Raw genomic sequence first — 20,335 nt, 5'->3', positions numbered from 1 at the left:
CTGCAAGTCATCTTTGTACAGTGATACAATGCAATGTTTACTTTTAGTTCAACGGATGATTTGGGAATTTCAGAATGGAGGAAAATGTCATGGTTTGTCTGTCTAACCTGCTGTAGCTCTTGTAAAAACACGACACATTGTTCTGCTGCAGGAGGAATTATGTGTCTGCTGCAGACCACTCGCACACGACAACACGTTAAGTAGTTTAATCACCCAACTAACGTATCTTGTTCATTTAAAATCCAGCAGTCGTTGAACTGGATGTAAAAAGTGGTGTAACAGGAGACAAACTATTGACTCCTGTACAAAACTCCTACACATTTATGTCAGTTGTTGTGGTCAGTTATTGTGAGGTGATGTAGAAATGATAAACCCTAAAGATACAGATGTCAATCTTTTAAGAAAGTTAATATTCAAATTACCGATCTTGCTAACAAACGTTCTCCTGAGAAAGACAATGCTACATTAAATTTCTCGTTCATTAACACACTGGACTTAGAGTTATGTTAGCTTGTACGCTGGTCTCCGGCAAAACCAGAACAACTGTTGACAGCAGTGTTCAACTTACCACCCAGAGTATCCCAGCAGGCCGCACTGTCCACACACGTCCACCTCAAAGGCATCACTGGAGATCATGAGACGCTCCAGCAGTAACATACTCGCTCCATAGCCGATCAGACAGTCGCGTTCCATCTCTCCCAGACGCAGACCTCCGTCTCTGGAACGACCCTCTGTCGGCTGCCTGGTGGCGGGAGACAGACGACATTGGTTTGTTACTTGACCTTTCTTTCTTTTCTTTTCTTTTTTTTTTTACAAAAACATAGACTGTTTCTCAAATGCAATCACTGATGCAAAGTTACAAATTATAACATTTGAGGCACAAACTGCAGAGAGGTCATCAGAAAAAATCATAAGCAGAATAATGTCATCAGAGACACTGATATAAGAGAGCAACACTATTTTTTTTTTATATTTCTATATAATTACCGTTCAATAAGACTATTGATTTTACCTGGTGAGAACAGCTCTGGGGCCGCGGGCTCTGGCATGCATTTTGTCGAGGACCATGTGCTTCAGTTTCTGATAATACACTGGTCCAAAGTAGATATAAGCTTCCAGAGGCTCCCTGAGGAAAATACAGATATAGAAAACATAGATGTGCATCAAAGATCTAGACAACAACAAAATACAAAAAACTGTAGAATATAATTTAATAACATAAACATATGTCACTTGTACATTTAAGAAGTTTTTTAACTGCTGGTCAAACAATTTGATTTCATCATCTCATGCTGATAATGCCAACTTAAAGTTGCATTACGGTCATGTGGTAATGCAGGAGAGAGCAGGGGTGCTTTCAAAACACTTGATGCTGAAAACATCATGAGGCCATTGCTGCATTCAGGAGTACCAACATTGAAGCTAAGCAACAGGGTTCGCAAAACATTTTAGTCACCTTAAAAAAACATCATTATCAGTTTAGGGTGTGCTATATTGACAATATTTTTAACCTTGCTGTCATGGCAAACCGCTGTTCTATGAGCCAAGTATCGCTCTCTTTCACTCAATCAGACTCCTTTGACAAAATCAGTAACTCACAGAACACAGGGGTTGCAGGTCTACCACTGCCTTTGTTTTAGTTATTGTGTGATTTCAGAGAATACAAACTAACCTTTCTAAACACTGAAGTTACACACAACACAAACAAACCAGCTGATCGAAGCAGCGACAGACCAGCACCTCCCATGTTCTGCAAGGTAAAATTACTGATTTTGCCTACGGAGGCTAGTTGGTTTGGAGAGAGAGATATTTTGCTTATTTAATAGCAGTTTCCTGTCAGAAAAGACTGTCTCGCAGCAAAGTAGTGAAATTATTATAAATTTAGCATCATCTTAAACTGATATAGATTTTATGAGGTGGCTAAAATATGTTCTGTTGCTGACTGTCCGCAGCAGAACACTGCTTTGCCTCCATGCTGGTACTTGTGTTGACCGCCATCTACTGTAGGTAATACACTGTAAGTATATAACTATTCCTTAAATGTGGACATTGTGTAGAAATAAAACTAGCTTGTGTGAATTGATAAAGGACTGTAACAATTATGTTTCTCACAACCTGTTTTTCTTGTGCAAAGAAATAAAACTGTCTGAAAACAGCCAACAAGAAAACCTCTTATAATGAAGTGCTTTGTAAAATGGTAAAAATGTGAGGTGTGCTTAGTGGGATAAGACGTGATCTCTTTATTACCCAGTGATTCCTGAGGTGACGTAGTCTTTTCCCTGGTAGTTGTATCCATAACGGATGAGATCCTCACACACATCCTTCACCTTGCTGCCTCCGAAGGCTGTACCGTAGTGAAACCGTCCGTCCAGGACTCCCGCCTTCCCAGCCAGCAGCTCAATCAACTTTCCCACCTGACAGAATCAGAAAAACTCTTTAAAAGAAAAGAAACAATGGTTCTGTTCATTATCATAATTCTTTAGTGGTTTACACTCTCTCCTGACACCAAATGTTGATATTGTGGGTGAGATTAGATTACACATGTACCCATCGGGGTGGGACCAACAGTCTAAGGATGACTGATTTCAACAATTCCACTGAGGTCGCACCCAGGGGACCCCTGACCCCACCACATAAAAGGAAACACCTACTCTCATTTTACTCTCAGGCCACAGAAACATCCTCCCGAGCCAAACATTTCTGAGTCTTTTCCATGACAACCACAGCGAGCAAACACACTGGCACTGACAACTTCAGCAGTAAAGATCACTCTGTTTTTTTTTTTTTACAGTGTACGGCACAAAAAGCCAGCAGAAACGGGGCCAAAGCTTCATGTCATTCACATTCAGCACCATCCTACAGTTCAGATGTACTGTGCATGTTTGATAAAACTTCCACACACACTGCTACAAGCGGCGTCTTCGCTGGCAGCCGTCTCCGCAGCAACAAATATCTGTTTGTGAACAGTAAGATTGCTGCTTAGCGGCATCAATGGACGTGTGCTCTGGAAGCCAATGATAACCCAGAGAGGAGAGGAGCGGGGATAATGAGGGTTTTGTTTCAGGAGAGCTGACACAAACTTATGAAGAGCGACGGTCAACACAGAGACAGAGGTGATTCAGACCGAAGTCCCAGCCAAAAACCACTAACAACAACCAACTGTATACAGGTTTTAGATTAGGTGTCAAATTTTCACCAAAACAAAAGTCGATTAGATTTACCTGACAAATTTCACACAGAATATTAGAGCTGAATGAGTAGCCAATGAATTTATTAACTGCCAGAAAATTATGTGGCAACTATTTTGATAATCAATTAAGCATCTGAGTTACTTTTTTTTTAATGAATTTCTGAATTTACTGAATTTCTTTGGATCTTGAACTGTTGATCAGACAAAACAAGACAACTGAAGATGTCATCTTGGGCTGTGGGGAAGCATAACAGGCATTTTTGACTATTACAGACAAAATGCATCAAACAATTATTTAATTAATAAACAATAAAAATAAAATTATTTGCAGCCCCAACTTGAATATAAAAGCCTGGGCTGTTTTCAGGGTTTGTACAGCGTTTCAAGAGAAACATTTAAGCACTTTTCGAGCACTTTCAAGCTACCAAAATCAAAGATTTCACAGCCAAGGTGTTACTGTAAAAGCAAATTCAAAAAATAAAATTCACAGAATATACTTACAGCAATGTATGACGTCACTTTATTTATGTTACCAGCTGTTTTGATCATGATTATTTAATGTTATTATTAATATTTCCAGAGTAAAGGATCAATAGAGGACTTCTCTTGCTATGAACGACACATGATGAAGGGATTGATTGATTTCCAATATTAAAACATTTTTGCTTTATATGAGCACCTGTGTAAAATGAAACACCAGATTATGTGAAAATTAAGCATTTTTAGTGAGTATATTCAAAATCAAGCACATTCCGAACCTTGAAAACACAAATGTTAAAATTTTCCAAACTTTCAAGATTTTGTACGGACCCTGACATTTCATATACAAAACAATGAAAATGACTTTCAGCCCTATAACATATGTTCTTCTGCAGTAGTGAGGAGTCGTACCGTCATTCTGGAGGGATATCCGTGAGGGTTCATGATAATATCTGGACAGATGCCCGTGTCACAGAACGGCATGTCCTCCTGCGGAACAATAAGGCCACAAACACCTGATACGAAGACATACACACAAACACAGAAAAAAAGACATATTAAAGTCAATGCAAACACCAGTACACACAGGAGGATGACTACTTTAAGACAAACTGCAGAACAAGCACAACAAGCACTTTTATGTGATTTATCTTCAATTAATGTTGCAAAAATTAGCTAATTAAGTAATCGGTCTGAAGCTACAACAATTACATTTTACACACTAACTGAAAACAAGTGATCAAAGTACAGAGAATAATTATTTGCAGTTCTTCTTTTTCCACTAACCTAATGGACCACACAGTTCTGACTAATTTTAACCTTCGATACAACAGGCTGTCAAAAAAAAAACTCGACACCTCTTTCGATTCCATGGAAAAAGGGGAAAAACAAGTCCAAGGCCAGGGGTCTGCAACCTTTACTCTCAAAAGAGCCATTTTTGGCCAGCGCTAAAATTTAAAGAAAAAGAGCAAAGTTGTACATTTTAGTTAACTTTTTTTGCAAATTCGGTGTAGAGGCCACATATTCTTAATAGTTGGAGAATTCACTTTAGAAGTCACTTTAGGCCTTAGGATAGGATTTTTTTTCTCCTTTTTTTAAGTTAACAACCTGCACACAGTGCTGTTACAGCAAAAGTCACTGAATTCTGCCTAGTTTTCCTACTGCAAGCTAATTTCTGGCAGGACAATAAAGACTGAACTGAGGTCTTGAATGAGCACTGAGATAATATTTTTTATTGTAGGGCAGCAACTTCAATGATTATTTTCATTATCAATTAATCTGTCAATTATTTTTGCAAATATTTTTTTAAGCCTATAAAATGTCAAAAAATTGGAAAAATGCTCATCACAATTTCTCAAATCCCCAAGTGGCATCTTATTGCTTCTTTTCCCCAACCAACAGTTCAAAACTCTTCATTTAGTCACATAAATGACAATAAAAAGTAGCAAAAAGCTTGAGCAAGCAAATGTTTGAAATTTTTGCTTGAAATCAACTGATTGGCAACCTTACTTCTGACATTAGCAAACTTCTAGTAAAACTTTTTGGTATGTGTATTGCTGCTACTAGGAGGTTTGGTGTGGACCTTGGCAGAGCATGACATTTCCATACTCATGTGGACAGACAGGGTCATCTTTTGATTCACATGATGTGGGGGGACGAGCGCCCCGGTAGCCAGGAGTTTAAGTGTGAGTGCAAATGTTTGCCGAGGGGCCGAAGCACTCTTCCCTGGCCAGGGTAAACAGATTGTAGACCCATTTGCAAATGAAAAAAAGAGAAAGAGGAGAGAAGAAGGAGAGCAGGAAGTGGAGAAAGGTGCTTAGCTTGACAGGGAGACCGGGATTACACATCCATGACTTTCAGTTCAACTCAGAGGAAGTGGAGGGGGATCAACTGGAGAGGAGAAATTGAATCCGTGCACGTGGGAAAAATTCACTATTAGCCGACCGGTCTGCGGCACAGCGGACTTGTTGATGCCTTACAGGATGTAGTAACAGGATGTTGACTGGGAACAAGTGCAGCGATTTACTGGAAAGTCATCCAACAGCAGGAAGAAAGTGAAAAGAAAAGAGAAAAGGCAAGGGCCAGAAGAAAAGGTAAAAGGGGAAAATAAGAAGAAAGAAAAGGCAGTAATAAAAAAAAAAAAAAAAAAGCTTGAATATCGGGGTAAAAGTAAGATGAAAGAGAGGAAGAGGAAAGAGAGTAGAAAATGGAGAAGCTGAACAGAAAGATTCAGAAACAGAGAGAGAGACACTAGTTCCCATAGCAGACATCCTCGGTGTTGTTTGTTTTGTGTGAAAGTGAATGATAAAAGAGGCATGAAATCAGCAGAGAAAGGCAAGACAACAGCAAGGGTCCAGAGCCCTCCATCACAGCTCATACAGCTCCATGCTGGCGGCTCACACAATAGGCCCCTACTACTGACAACCCCTCCACCTCCTCCCACCTCCACAGCTGTGTGTGTGTGTGTGTGTGTGTGTGTGACCGGTAAATAATTAACTTATTCTGCTCTGCTGACCAGGACTTATGAGACTAGTCATGAGTAGCTGGGGGATCTATCACTGCAGCCAAATTCACTTATAAAAATAAAAGATTGAAACAAATTAAACTTAAAATTAAAACAAATTAAAATTAGTGTAAAATAAGAAACTGGGATTATTCGTACATTCAAAAACATTACAGGCTTTATGAGCATTTCTTAAAGGGACAGAACCACGACCATACATACATACTTTTCCTCTTACCTGTTTGTCCGTCTAGATCGTTTTTGTGTGAGCTACCTGAGTTTTGCAGATATCGGCGCACTCTACTACTCACAGTCTACTGAAACACTCAGCTGTGGTGCGCAAAGTTTTCTTTCTGTCTACAGAAGAATCTACAAGAAGTATTTTCTTTTTACAGTAAGATCTACTAGAAGTACTTTCTCTCTAAGGTAGAATCCATTGGAACTTCTTTCTTTCTATGGTAGAATGAATTGGACCTATTTTCTTCCTACTTGAAATAAACTTTTTTTGTGCTTGGAACAAACACAAGCCCAGTGCCATTTCATCTCATTGTATTTAAAAGAAGCAGAGAACTCTACAGCAGATATCTCCAAAACTTGTCAACTCACCCCAGAACAATCTAGATGGAAAACAGCACTACAGGCCAGAGGAAAACATGCATTTTTTGATTTTCGGGTGAACTTTTCCTTTTAAGTAGCAGTAAACACCTCAACATGACTTCAAAGAGCTCTGATTAAAAACCTTGCGTCCATCAGCTGCACATCTGGGACTTTCCATCCAGATCTCTTCAAGCTAACCCCCCAGCGACCCCTCTCTCTTCGTCACAATCCGAGACAGAAGACATTGTCCCATCCTGAGCTGACCGCCCAGCGGCCACAGCGTTAATGAGGAGAGTAAATTATGCATGGCGCCAGTTAGCTTTTTGATTAAAACATCATACAAGCCCTCTATAGGGGAGGTGCTGCGAAACAATGGAGGTTGTAAACACTTTTTCCCCAGTAGCAGCAGAATACTGCTGGGGTGTAATAAATTTGCATAGTCTGGCACAGGACAAAGAGCCAATTAATTGAAAAGAGCTCTTGAAAGATGAGGACAGGGGGGCAGTGACAGAGCAGCAGCCACTGGGACTTGACTCAACAAATGCTGCAGCACAGAGACGACCAAAGTTTTTCTTTTTTTTCCCCAGTCATTTACAATCGTTCACGACAGGCAATCCTCTGTGTTGTGCACATTTAGGTTTGAACATGCTAGTGTGACAGTGCTGAGGCTGGCACCTTTCTGTCCATGCCGACTGCTGAACTTGTCTCCTATCTCTGGTCTCCTGGTCTGCCTCAGGAGGATCTTGATGAGGAAAGCATCCTCAGCGTTGGATGAGATCATGACCTTTTCGATGTATGAGTCCGTTGAGCCCTTATAGCTGCAAAAAGAGAAAATAGTCATTCTGATTTTCTTTACAACAGGATTTGTAAGATGGTCTACATACAGGAGCTGAACAGGTGGCTCAGCAGTGAGATGACAGTGGACATGTCGGGGTGGGTGTGGTGGTGTTGGGAGCTCTCACCTGATGGGCACGTCTCTGTACTGGGGCTGGCCTGGCTGGGTACTGCCCTCCAGTGGTGTCTGGGTGACTGTTGGCATGGACTTGTTCACCAACACCTGCTTGTTTTCCACTCTCTCACCTGTACCACGCACACAAGAGTGTTAGGACGCCCTGCATGTGAAGTGACACTTATTCGGTCTTCCTTTGCAGAGGGAGTTGTCCAAGCTGAATAATTTTGTAAAATCTGGATGCAGTTCTGAATAACAAGCAGAACAGATATGAACAGAAAGATGGCCTCTCCCTTCATCTCCAGGCCAGTATTTTTGAGTTTGACATGATTATTTTGTTCAAAACACACACCTGGATGCACGGCTATCTCTGTATTATCTGTCAATAAAATATTTGAATTCTTTGTAGCCTGTTTATTCATCTCCTATAGCAATGAAAACAAAAACAATGTGTACATTGAGAATAAAGAATGACATCTATCATGTGCAGTGCGCATACATTACAACACTTCACAAGTCTCACTAAACCAGCTAATCTGACAGTTGCCAAATCATTATCTCTTGAAAAAATGCTTTCACTGAGTGAAAAATTCACCATTATCTCTCATTATCTTAACATCTAATTTACTGAAAAATTTACTGGTAAGACCAACTACTAATGTGCGCTACACAGACAAAATGCTAACAGTAGAGGTAATACAAAAGTAACGGAAAGTAATCAAGCCATATTAATTTAATATTGTGATACTTGGATTAAGTTACTTGTTACAATTTTCCACAGATGACTAGTAATTACATAGGAAAATATTTTTTAAGTAACCATCCCAACCCTGACTATATGAATGTGTGTGTGCTCGTGCTCAGCTGAGACGTTTTGTCCTGCAGAATAAAGAGTGAGGATTTGTTTTTATTAGCCGTTTACATTTTTGGTTATCCTGTCATTGAGTCATTTTCTCCTGCTTTGTTAGTGTGTGTGTGTGAATGTTCAGTTTTTTAAGTTGTACCTGCTTACTGCTCATTGGCAAACTTAAAATACACAATTAGGATGAGTCCTAACAGGGGCATTAGTATTTGCAAGAGACCACCAAAATTCTTCTACAGACTCCCCTGGAGCCCCACTTATCTAACTTAATGCCAGTTTTTAACTTCTTATGAAACAGTATCAGTTTAATACTGATGAGTCTATATGACCCACATAAGTTAACAAGATCATCTGTGAGAAGACCGACTATTTCTATATGATTCTTAATGCCTGCCATCAAATCAGATTCTCCATGAAATCAGATGAAACAAGCGTGTGTTTGCATTCCCCAGGCAAAGTTATGGTGAGCCAAACATTCAACAGTTCAAAGGAGGAAGGAGGAGATTTTTATTTATCTATTTATTTATCTTATTTAATTTTAATGTGATATTTTGTGGTTATTACAATGGAAATACTACCCCCTTTGTCCACTGGGGTCTCTAAAACAACAAAATGTGAAAATTCCTTATAGCTTTAACTGACGAATTCACGTCTATTTTTAAATCATTTCGGATGCCGTCAGTATCTGGTGAAGAGCCTTTAAAAGAATTATATATATAGAAGAACATTAAGTGTGCTAAATAACTCAGTGCGTGGTGAATACTGGCCTTCATTGAGTTGTGGTCTGTGTTTATGCCAACACAAAATGAAGCTGTAATAAAGAAAGCTGGATACTATGTTACTGTTGTATTGTCATCAGTCAGAGCAAGACAGAGATTTTAAAGGACCCAATAAATCTAGACTTGAGGCTCCTTTCTTTTTCTGTGATACACTGAACCTTTAATTGTGATCTGCAGTAATTCTCTACAAGCAGGCTTATACAGAATTAACCAATAAAACCATAACTGAATTTTAAGAAATCTTACTACTCTGACTTTGTTTCAAATTGAACCTTTCTTTCCTACAACCCAAGCAGTGCGGAGTTGAATACCAGCAAATTAAACAACCTTAAAACACTGCACATCAAATTATCCCTCAAATCAATGTATGTTATAGATGAATCCTGTGGTATTATTAATGATGAAGTCATTCACACTGATTGAGCTGTTTCAGGTAAGCAGCAGCAAAGCATGCTGGGTCTCTTCCTGTCCTGCTGTTACTCACCGGGGGAGCAGATGCCGTCAGCGTCCAGGATGCTGTGCCTCCAGATGGGTTTTCGTGTGGCAGCATCCAGCATGGGTCCCATCACCTTGTCAAAGGTCTGGTTGGTGTAACGCCGCAGTGTGCATTTGGCGTTTTTATAAACGAGGCACCGGCCAAATCCTGTGGGAAAACAAAGAGAGTAGGTTTTTTAACTGTCAGCTACCTCAGCAGATTGTTGATACATAAATATGTTGTAATAGAGGCCTTTTTTACATAAAATCCTATTTAAAATTTTGATCAAAATGTTAAAATCCCATAAGACTGGCAACACTGTCGCCGTCACCTCTCACCTCTGTCGAGTGAGGCTTTGTTGAGGACCAGAGCGTCCTCAATGTCGTAGCCACTGTAGCTCATCACAGCCACCGTGGCGTTCTGACCAGCAGGCAGCTTCTCAAAGTCGATCAACTCGATGGTTTTTGTTTTGACCATCGGCCTCTGAGGATACGCCAGCAGGTACATCAGGGTGTCAATACGATTCCTCTGGTTGTAGCCAATTGTACCTGGAGAGAGGCGACATGGAGAGTACATGAATGGCTTCTGCAAAACGCGAAAAAAAAAAAATCTGTAACTAACTCTTTGGTATGGATCCATCTTGTTAATGTGTACTGTATATGTGTATTACTTGGCTGTATTAGGTACTTATATCCATATTCAGTGTATTTCTATGGTAGACAGTGGTCTGCACATTCCCAGTTTGGAGAAGTAGAGAGGAGTGCCAGCATGGAAGCTAAGCAATGAACTGCTGCGGACAGAGTTATCAACAAAAGGTAGTTAAACCTCTTAAAAATGTCTACCTAAAGAAATGTATCAGTTTAAGTGTATTTAGAATATTTTCACTGCTTTACTTTAATGTCAGATCGCTTTTTCTGACAGGAAACTGCTGTTGTAGAAGCCAAATATTGCTCTCCCCAAACTCCATAGTGCATTGTACCTTGTACAATACAGGAGTTGCTGATCTACCGCCATGTCAATCTGTTAGGTTGTTTGTGTTTTTGTGTGACTTTGGTATTTTAAAAGGATAGTTCAGAGTCACCAAATTCGCACAATAACAGAAACAAACTAAACAATCGATGCAGCGGCAGACCAGCAACTCCTATGTTCTGCAAGGTAAAAAAATTACAGATTCTGCCTATGGAATTTGGTTGGTTGGGAGAGTGAGATAATTGGCTTCTATAACGGTGGTTTTCCAATAAAGCAGTGAACACATTCTAAATATAGCATACACTGAAACTGATTTTTTTTTTTTTTAAGTTGACCTTTTTAAGTGGCTAAAGTATCTTTGATTGCTGACCCTGTCCACAGAAGTTCAATGCTTAGCTCCTGTGCTGGTACTCACGGTCATCTACTGTAGTTAATATACTTAATACCAGTAATTACCTCACACAACCCTGCATCAAATAATCCATACTATCCCTTTAAATTCCAGTGTCTGTACAGATTATAGGTGTTAAACGTGTTGGGGCCGGCCTGGTTAGCACAATCTCCGAGGAGCGGATCGGAGATACGGAGAGAATTATGGCATAAAGCCCGGCCTCCCTGGAAGCCTTGACATTTGTCAGATGCTATTACTTCACAATCAGGCTACAAGCACAGAGTCTGTGATAATAGGCCCGAGCCACACAACCAGATTTGCACATGTATAGGGCTGTCCACACAAAACAGACAAGGCAGAGGATATTGGGCCAAATATAGTTCCAGTCTGTGTTTTTGTAATAATGGGGGGAGGGGAGGAAGGGACGGACGGAGGTAAAGCGGTGGGGTGGGGGTGACCGTGGCTCTTACGAATGTTAGCAGGGCCGTTTGGGGAAGTTTTGGTTACCAAGGAGCTGCGGGTGCGCACTCTGTGGTCTTTCGCAGCTGAGCACACTGACCCTCTGAGCACAGCCAGAGCAGACACAATGAATTGCTAATGACACTCTGGGTGACTGGCAGGGAAAGGGCCTCCGCACACACACAGCACAATAGAGAACCTACGCAAGCGCCCCATGTTTGATGTCCATGCGCATACACACACTGACACACACATAAGAAAAACACTCAATCACACATACAAATGTATTCTGACAAGAAGTAGAGCAGGAGCAGAGTTTTGGGGGAGACGAACCAGCGGGCTGCTTGTATCTATAGTGTTTGTTATTCTAATGTCCTTTTGTATGATTTTAACTTGTGCAAATACAACTCTAAACTCTGAACCAGCAGATTTAGGGGGCTTAAGAATAGTGTGGATGCAGATTAAATTACTGTCAGTATCTGTATTTGTGTGTATGCCTGCACACTGCAGCTGTGTGTTTGAGGAAGGATTTGAGATCTTCACAGTTTAATGACTTGCCAGCTGACTGAAGCTACCTGCTCAGCTGAGTCTTACCCATTGCCTGCTTGCCCATAGCGCACTGGTATGTGTTCCTGGGTGACTGGTTGTGGTGGGGGTAGGGAATGAGGCCAGCACACACCCCAAGCAGCGTGAAAGGCTCGATCTCCAAGTGTGTTGTGTCTCTACAAAAAAAAGAAAGAGCATTGAGGATGACATAAAGAGATCAGAATGTTTTTTTTTAAATTTCCTAAATACGTCAAGCGAACCATGTGTCACTCACTTGTTAATCATGTGTTCATAAAGAGCGATCTGACAGTCATTCTCCTCATTGACATCCAGGTACTCCACCAAGCCCTCGTGCAGAAAGTCTTCAAAGTTTCTGGAGTCAAGATGAAAAGTTAGACAAAAAACTAAATCCTGACAATCAGCTCCTTAATATAAAAAGATTATCTGCAAAAAAATATGCTTTTAAAATCTCCTCCAACAAGTGGTTCTCCTAACTCCCAGCCTCACCTGTACCCCTGTGACAGAGCTTCAATGTGTTTGTTTTTCACCATCGGCTGTCCTTTCTTCACAATGATGTACGGCCTGGTGAAGAACAACGACATAGACCAAAACAGAACAAAGTACTAATGAGTCATTTTTTCCTTTTATTAAAAAGTATCGGAACAATTGTTTCAGGACAGAATTCAAATTTCCTGCATGAGAAAATCTGAAAAAAGTAGCTTACAATGAACGATCTTAACGATAACAAAATGTGTCCTAAGGCATTTATTTTTAATGCCTTGTGTAAAGTTCCTGCAGCCCACCTGCACAGACGACCTCCATCAGAAGAGATGTAGACACAGCGGTCGGTCAAGTTGGTGGAGATAGACACAAACTCGTTGATAAAACCTGCCCTGCGCATCAGTCTGAAGGTGTTGACCAGCTTATGATGATCTCGAATCACACCAAGAATATTACCTGTTGACCAAGATACAGATGATCAGAGATAGACACTGCACATATTTGACATTTAAATAACTACAGAAACACGCAAGTGCTGTTATCCAACATCACCTCTCAATACCTAATGGTCTTACATGAAGAAATATTTTGTCCTGCAACCTCTGAGTGACTCAGTCGGTCCTGTACAGGAGTAACTGTCTTTAAAAGGATAAAGGGACACTTTGGGAGATTTGCTTTCTTATCAGGAGTTAGATGAGAAGATGAATGTGTCTGGCTACTGATTCTGTTTGTTAAAGTGAACATTTTTGCTTTATCTTATCATTATGATGTAAATGTTGATTGCACAGTGTAACAGCTATGAAACAATGTCAACATCGATGCTTTGATTGGCCTCACTTTCTCTTGGGTTTCAGTACTTGATTCCTTAAGGTATCAGCTGAATTAACCCAGAACCGAACAATATTGCAACTCCTTCACTCAAATGATACCTGCATTTGATCCTTTTTGCACCCAGATCTAGAAAACTAATTCTATGTTTTTGTTATGTTTCCACAGCCAATCACTGCAGGTGTTCTTTGAGTTAATGCAAAGTGCGACTGATGGGCTACTACAGCAGCTAAAACCCATACTGGCTATAGTGTCAATTGCAGTGTATTTGATGGAGTTGGCAATTCAGTGTACTCTGGTATTGGTATCACTTTAAGGGAACTGGTGTCTTGTTTTCAGTGATACCCAGAACTTGCTTTTACTAAACAAATTTGTGTCACCGGTCCTGATTTTTCCTGGGGAAATGACTTCTCCATTATAAACTAAATTAATGAACAAATGCATGTCTTTTTTCTCTGTTTTCTTCTAACATTACTCCCCCCTCGCTACCCATATGCCAACACCTGCTGTAGTTACTTGTTTGAGTTAAGCAATAAAAAAAAAAAAACATTACTATGTTGTTAATATGCTTCTTTCTTCTCTCTTATTTCCAAAGTGGTGTTGATCATTTCTCAACAAAGCTAGGCTCTGAGAAAGTGATTTGGTGTTGTGTAGAAGGGTACAGGTGTGGGGTAGAGATCAAATTTGTCTACTTCCACTTTAAGAATATTGTCATTGATTTCAGTAATTAGTTAGTGTGACTAATTAGCCACATCTTTGAGAGTGAACAAACATGTATGTAATTTATTAATTTTGTGTATGAACTGTAAGATGTATTTTTTTCTGCATTTGTTTCCCATTCAGTTAGGTTGCAACTACTGATTCGTCTTAATCAATTAATCTGTCAATTACTTTCTTAACACAATTTATTAGATCCCAGTGTGACGTCTTCAAATTATGACCAACAGTCTGTGTTTGCTGCTTTTTCTGTGTTTTATATGATAGTAAATTTTGATATTTCAGAAGCAGGAACATGGAAATGTTTGCCATTTTTTCTTGGGAGACATGATTTATTGGCAATAAAAAACGCAGCTAATTTATTTTCTGTCAATCGGTCTACTTGCCTCAGCTGTAGTCTAAAGAAAAATCCATGATTGATCAAAATGTTATAGCACATAATTGAAGTTACTATGAGAGGAGCAAACACTGAGCAGATTCTACTTTTGGGTTAAAGTGTGACTCAAAGACTCACATCCACAAACTTTAAAAGGAAAGAAAAAGAGGAACAGCATGCGTATACAGTAGTGTACTCTGAACATCCATGACTGGTGAAAGCGGAGCTCAAACTGCCTGCAGGGGTTTGTTCATATCAAGTCTGACAGACAAACGACTTGAGAACAGAGGAGACACTGTGCTCTGCCTCTGTGTGAGGGCACATTTGCAGCGAACACACTCTGAAGGGCTTTGACACCTGCTGCTACCAACTAATTAAATGGTATGGCAGCTAATATAATTTGACAGTTATCAGTGGCGAGACAAACATATACAGTAATTAAGGGGCCAAGTTCTGACTCAAGAATAATACCTACTGCTGCCATGAAATTAATGACTTATCAGCCTCCCTGCAAAATACAAAATTGCCTTCTGTAAACTAAACAGAATATTTTCCCTTCATGTTCATAAGCAATGCATTCAAAACAGGGAGGATTAGACTTTCTTTTCAAGTGATCTAAAGCAACAGCAGCATCCAGTGTTAATTCCCCGTGTTTATTTATTTATTAGGCTCGACTGCTGCGGAGGAGTTTTACCATTGAGGAAGACGAGGAAGACACTCGGGTAGGAGAGCTCCTCGCCGCACAGCAGGTTGACGTCTTCCACGCCCAGGTTGAAGGCCAGTTTGATGATCGGACCGTCTTCCATGTCGGTGGTGATGTGGGTCATAAGAGCCAAGTTCTTCACCAAACCGCACGCCTACAAACCAAAACAATGACATAATTAACTGTGTGCAGATATTGTAAAAGGCTGTTTCTTTGTATTTACCCATGACATAAGCATACAGCATGACAGGTCTTTATGAAAAACACTTCACACCAATCCAGGACAATATTTAATGGGCATGTTGTGACATTTAGATAAAAATTAGCAGTGCACACAACTCCAAATCTGATAAATGTATTGGATGCATGGTCAAAGTGAGGATCAAAAATGAATATATTAATCATGTCCTTGCCCTTAATGCCTAATAGGGCTGAAAAATGAATTGATTAGTTGATCAAAAAAAAAAAACTTGCAAAAATTCTGATAATCAGTTAATAATTCAAGTTATTTATCATACAAAAATGTAAAATGACTTAACAAATATGAGGAGGTGCTGCTATTATTTGTTCAATTTTACTGTACATGGAACAGTTTTTAGGTTTTAGACTGTTAGTCGGACAACATGAAGATGTCGCATTGATCTCTGGGAAACTGTCATTTTGATGATCAACAAACCAACAAAATAGCAATTTGTTTAATGAATCATGAAAGAAATCATGAGCATCAATATGGTGCTGACTGCACACTCAAACTCAGGACAGAAATGATCATCACAGCGGCAGATATTCAACATTGATCCCCGTTTGCCTGCTGTAGGTGAGCAGGGGTTGGTCAGGTCTGGCTGCAGCTCACTCACCTCTCCCTCCGGAGTGTCAGATGGACACAGCATGCCCCACTGTGACGGCTGCAGGGAGCGCGGCCCGCTGACCTTCCTGGTCTTCTCAAACTGGGAGGAGATCCTGGTCATCATGCCAAGAGCCGAGATAAAGGAAAGACGAGAGAGGACCTGTGTGACGCCCTGACGGTCCATCTTGAATCTCTTCAGAGACCAGTTGCCCTGTGGACAGAAAATTAAGTTTTTTCCCACCCATTGGGAATAATAATAATAATAATTTAAAAAAAGTGTTGTCTTCCAACCATTCATAAAGACACAACTAAAGAAAGAAGCTGGCAGGGACCTCTGCAGGCCAGATATTTGCTGAAGCAGGTTCCTACAAGGAAGACGTGTGTCCTGTCTATTGAATCATTTCTTTATATTTATGGTCTGTGCACACTCACCGTGGAGATGGCATTGACCATGCCATTGGTAATCTGATCCTGCCGCATGTGCTTCACCACATCAAACTGAGCTGCTCTTTGCTTGGGGATGATCTGGTCAGCAATTTTCTTCAGCTCAGAGTTGAATTTCTTGAACAGATCTTCAAACAGCAAAGACAGGAGCTGGAAAATACAGAGAGAGACCTCCTCAGTAAAAACATTTTCGACTAATATCATTCACTTGGCAAGTCTTCAACAACTTATGCTACGTTCACACAACATGATTTTTGCAAAAATTTCCACTCTGACAGTTTTTGGAGGACACTGACAAAAGGACCAAAAGGCCGGACGTCATCATTACTATTTTACTACATTTTCAGCTCTGCAAGAACTACCGCTGCCTGCACCTGTTGCCAAAGGAGACTCTCAGGGTGTCTTGTTTATTTATTTTTCATGAGCTTTCAAGGCCCACCAGTGGGCCATAGCCCACACTTTGGGAATCACTGCTGTATGCTATATGAGCGGTTTTATTATTTTTATAGAGGTAGCTGTGTAAGTTCACTTTCAGATCATCCAGACAACATAACCGACATGAGTAAGGAATCACAAAAGAACTCTAACAAGCTACTTTTCTCAGTAGGTAACTTTAACTTTGACGTAAAAAGTTACTTTTTAATGGATGCTCCCCTGCACCATTTATAGTGTAGTAATAGTTATAAAGTAGTTCAAACCAACTTCACCTCTCCAGCAGCTACAACAGTAACATGCTGCAACATGAGTGCAAACCACAAAGACTTCAAGATTCCTGATCGCAAGACACAAAGCCGTGTAGTGTGAACAGAAGAGCAATGTGACGACTTTGAAAGTCATGTAGTGTGACGGAGGCATTTGATGCTGCGTGAGAACATTTCAGAGATAGAGTCGTCATTGTGTCTTCACACAGTCTGACTCTCGGTCCTGGCACCCGACACCTGTTCCAGTCTCTAATCAGTGCTGAGGTGCGTTTACAGTCAGATTTAATAACCAGGTGTGCCGGCTCACTGATAAGCCTGACCTGGCCTCCGTCCCAGGTCCCTGTCCTCCTCCACTGGCCTACGGGAGGCAACCTCTCTCACAACCCCCGCCCACCCTGTGCATTAGCATACATCAAAACAAACAGGCAGCACTGCTTAAAATTAATAAAGAAATTAAGCTTCCGTTGCGCAGCCAGGCCAATTAGTTGAATGTCAGGGAACCATAATTGGAGAGTGAGGAGATTGCTGGCGGTGTTAGTGTGTAAGCCCCCTATTGAAAGAGGGCTCTGTGCCCCCCCCCCCCCCCCCCCCCCCTCCCATCTCCTGCTCCTTATACAGAGCAGGTTGGGGGGGAAATTAAAGGCCTTAAGACAGCAGTAATTACATTATCAGAGCCGGGCCTGCGGATTAGCTCAATCGCTCCCGTCAAGGCAGCAATTCTATTGTCACGGTGCTGAAAAATCCCCATGCTTCCACAGCCTCTGGATTTTGGTGCCACCGCATATCTCCCTCCTGACAAAGCCAGGCTGAAATACAGGGGGAGGGGGAGGTTGAGGTGGGGGGGTGAAAACAAAACAGGGAAAAACAAAGCTGAGGGAAAATAATGAGAGTCTTATTAAAAGAAGGAGGCAGGAACAAAGATGCAGGTGAGAGATCAGGGCTGGAGCAGCCACTGTCCTCTGGTCCAATGCTGTGATCCTTTTGCACCAAAGCATGTCAGCGTTACTGGTGCTTTTCTATACATGTATTATTACTATGAATAAAGCCTGTTTTGTATGTATTAGTAAAGAAAAGGTAGTAAACACCTTTCAGTTGACAGAAATTAATAAACACGCAGTTCAACAGGGTGCCTTTCAATGTCGCACCTGAATTCTGGCTCATTAAATTTCTTGTTGCTCAGTTGACAAATAAACTGAACTTAATGGACCTTCACGTTGTTACATTATGTCTGAATGGTTGATTAAATGTGGTATAAATGAGACCATGGGTGCAGGTGCACAGAGGCTTACCTGTCCAGCCAACTCAAGACGTTTGTTGCCATAGTAATCTCTGTCGTCCACCTTGTTGTCCCCTTGAGCCAAGATCACCCTACGCACCATCACAGCCAGGTAAATGCACTTAGCCCGAAAGTTAAACTCTTTGACCTACAGACAAAATTCAAAATGACTGTTACTTTGCGGAATATACCAAGTATGATCCATGATTCTTGTCCGTCAGTTAACATACAGGAACATGTGTGAGGATGAGAGACGCCAAGAGCTCTCTGGCCTCCTCCATCTTGGTCTTCTTGGGGCCTCCCCACATACGCTGTCTCCGCACTTTATTCCCGAGGTACCTCAGAGCCTGAAACACACATATGGCAGATACAGGTCAGACAGAGCAGTCAACAGGAGAGTGGAGTGCTGACTAAAAATCTTTAAATATCGGTGTCAATCAGAGCCTTTATTACATAATCTTATTCTCTCCAGCTCGACACAGTTCAGTACCTCTGTGGGACAGGTACTGTTAGGATTTCATTGATACCAATATACCAATACTGATACTCTTGTTTATACTTTTCACCATAAGCGTGCAAAAAATTAAGACATGGCTTGAAATGATGCGAAAAGATTCAACAGTTATTTTATTAATTTTTTGCAGAAGCATTGTTTCCAGAGTCATTACATTCAGTTGTAGTTTTCGATTAAATTTAGTAAAGTGCGCCCACACTTTTGAACATTTTGCTCCATCCGTTGTTTCCATAACACTGCATAAATATCAATAGCAGTATTGTTTGTCCAGGAGCAACTGACATTATTTGTACCCAAGAGTGATGATTCTCAATATCCCTTCTTTCCCTTGATCCAACTTTCAAGTTATGTCTAATATAGTGGTAGAAGCCAAGACATAGAGATGGCCAACATTACTGTAAACAGAACAAATTGTTATGTTATTGGCATTTTGGTTACTCCGATACTAAGTGGCAGAGGTGCAGATATTTTACTCCAATACTAATAATTGGGCACAAAACCAGAGGATAAAAATGTTTTAACCCTTTTTTACATTAAATATAATACATCAAACGACATGATGCATCAGTGTTAAAAAAAACTTTTTAAAATATTGTTCTTATTTTTCTGTATCCGTCCATATTTACTGGCCAATATGATCTCAAGTTAGATTTAGTTGAGGAGACACTGGTTCAAAGAAAGAATAAGTAAACTTCTGACCAGACATGTTCTAATTTTAAATATCTGTGTATATGTTATGTGCGTAGCATGAGGGGATTTAAACTTTTGTTTTGTTGGGCAACCCTGTGAATTTGTTGATACATTTGATGCAAACTTTCTGCCCTGGAATTTTTTAACCCCAGGCAGTGGGAAAGTGAGAGATAATATGGAGAAAGACAAGAGGGAGTAAATCCAGTCTCTGGCTGCAGCCAAACCAGCGATGCTGCAATAACATGCTCACAGTCTTAGACCCATCAACCAGCCACTATGGTGCACTACAACGTTTGAAATTTTACAATACTCTATGCTACGGACAAACTTGATTTAGTGTTAAAAAATTATTTAGGTTCAGAGCCCAGCTCTGATCAGTGGTTAGCAATATGTTAATCAAATAAGCATTAAAATCTGGCATTTGGTGTGTGTGCGTGTGTTTGAAGCCACTGTCATTGTAAAATGATTCGTGTGTGTGGAATTTTCAAGAGAACGGGCACAGAAAATGCATATATCCGGTTGTGGGAGGTCAAGTGAA

At 40.5% G+C, this 20,335-nt stretch overlaps 1 protein-coding gene across 1 annotated transcript in view; it reads right to left on the bottom strand.

Moving 5' to 3' along the window:
- The window catches only part of polr3b (polymerase (RNA) III (DNA directed) polypeptide B), a 29,656-nt gene that overhangs the window by 886 nt on the left and 8,435 nt on the right, over positions 1-20,335 (bottom strand). Inside the window, exons 11-27 of the mRNA XM_084734240.1 lie at positions 18,824-18,940; positions 18,607-18,741; positions 16,605-16,766; positions 16,183-16,383; positions 15,317-15,479; positions 13,004-13,157; positions 12,708-12,782; positions 12,475-12,573; positions 12,249-12,376; positions 10,174-10,383; positions 9,845-10,003; positions 7,733-7,850; positions 7,446-7,588; positions 4,082-4,185; positions 2,248-2,414; positions 1,013-1,126; positions 569-742 (exon numbers count right to left, since the gene is read on the bottom strand). Coding sequence (XP_084590366.1) covers positions 569-742; positions 1,013-1,126; positions 2,248-2,414; positions 4,082-4,185; positions 7,446-7,588; positions 7,733-7,850; positions 9,845-10,003; positions 10,174-10,383; positions 12,249-12,376; positions 12,475-12,573; positions 12,708-12,782; positions 13,004-13,157; positions 15,317-15,479; positions 16,183-16,383; positions 16,605-16,766; positions 18,607-18,741; positions 18,824-18,940 — 2,423 coding nt within the window. The remainder of the gene's footprint in view (positions 1-568; positions 743-1,012; positions 1,127-2,247; positions 2,415-4,081; positions 4,186-7,445; positions 7,589-7,732; positions 7,851-9,844; positions 10,004-10,173; positions 10,384-12,248; positions 12,377-12,474; positions 12,574-12,707; positions 12,783-13,003; positions 13,158-15,316; positions 15,480-16,182; positions 16,384-16,604; positions 16,767-18,606; positions 18,742-18,823; positions 18,941-20,335) is intronic.

This window comes from Lutjanus erythropterus, chromosome 13 (assembly GCF_056507025.1).
Source record: "Lutjanus erythropterus isolate fLutEry1 chromosome 13, fLutEry1.hap2, whole genome shotgun sequence".
Taxonomy (NCBI): domain Eukaryota; kingdom Metazoa; phylum Chordata; class Actinopteri; order Lutjaniformes; family Lutjanidae; genus Lutjanus; species Lutjanus erythropterus.
The sequence above is the reverse complement of the archived record's forward strand: the minus strand, read 5'-3'. Positions and strand labels throughout refer to the sequence as shown.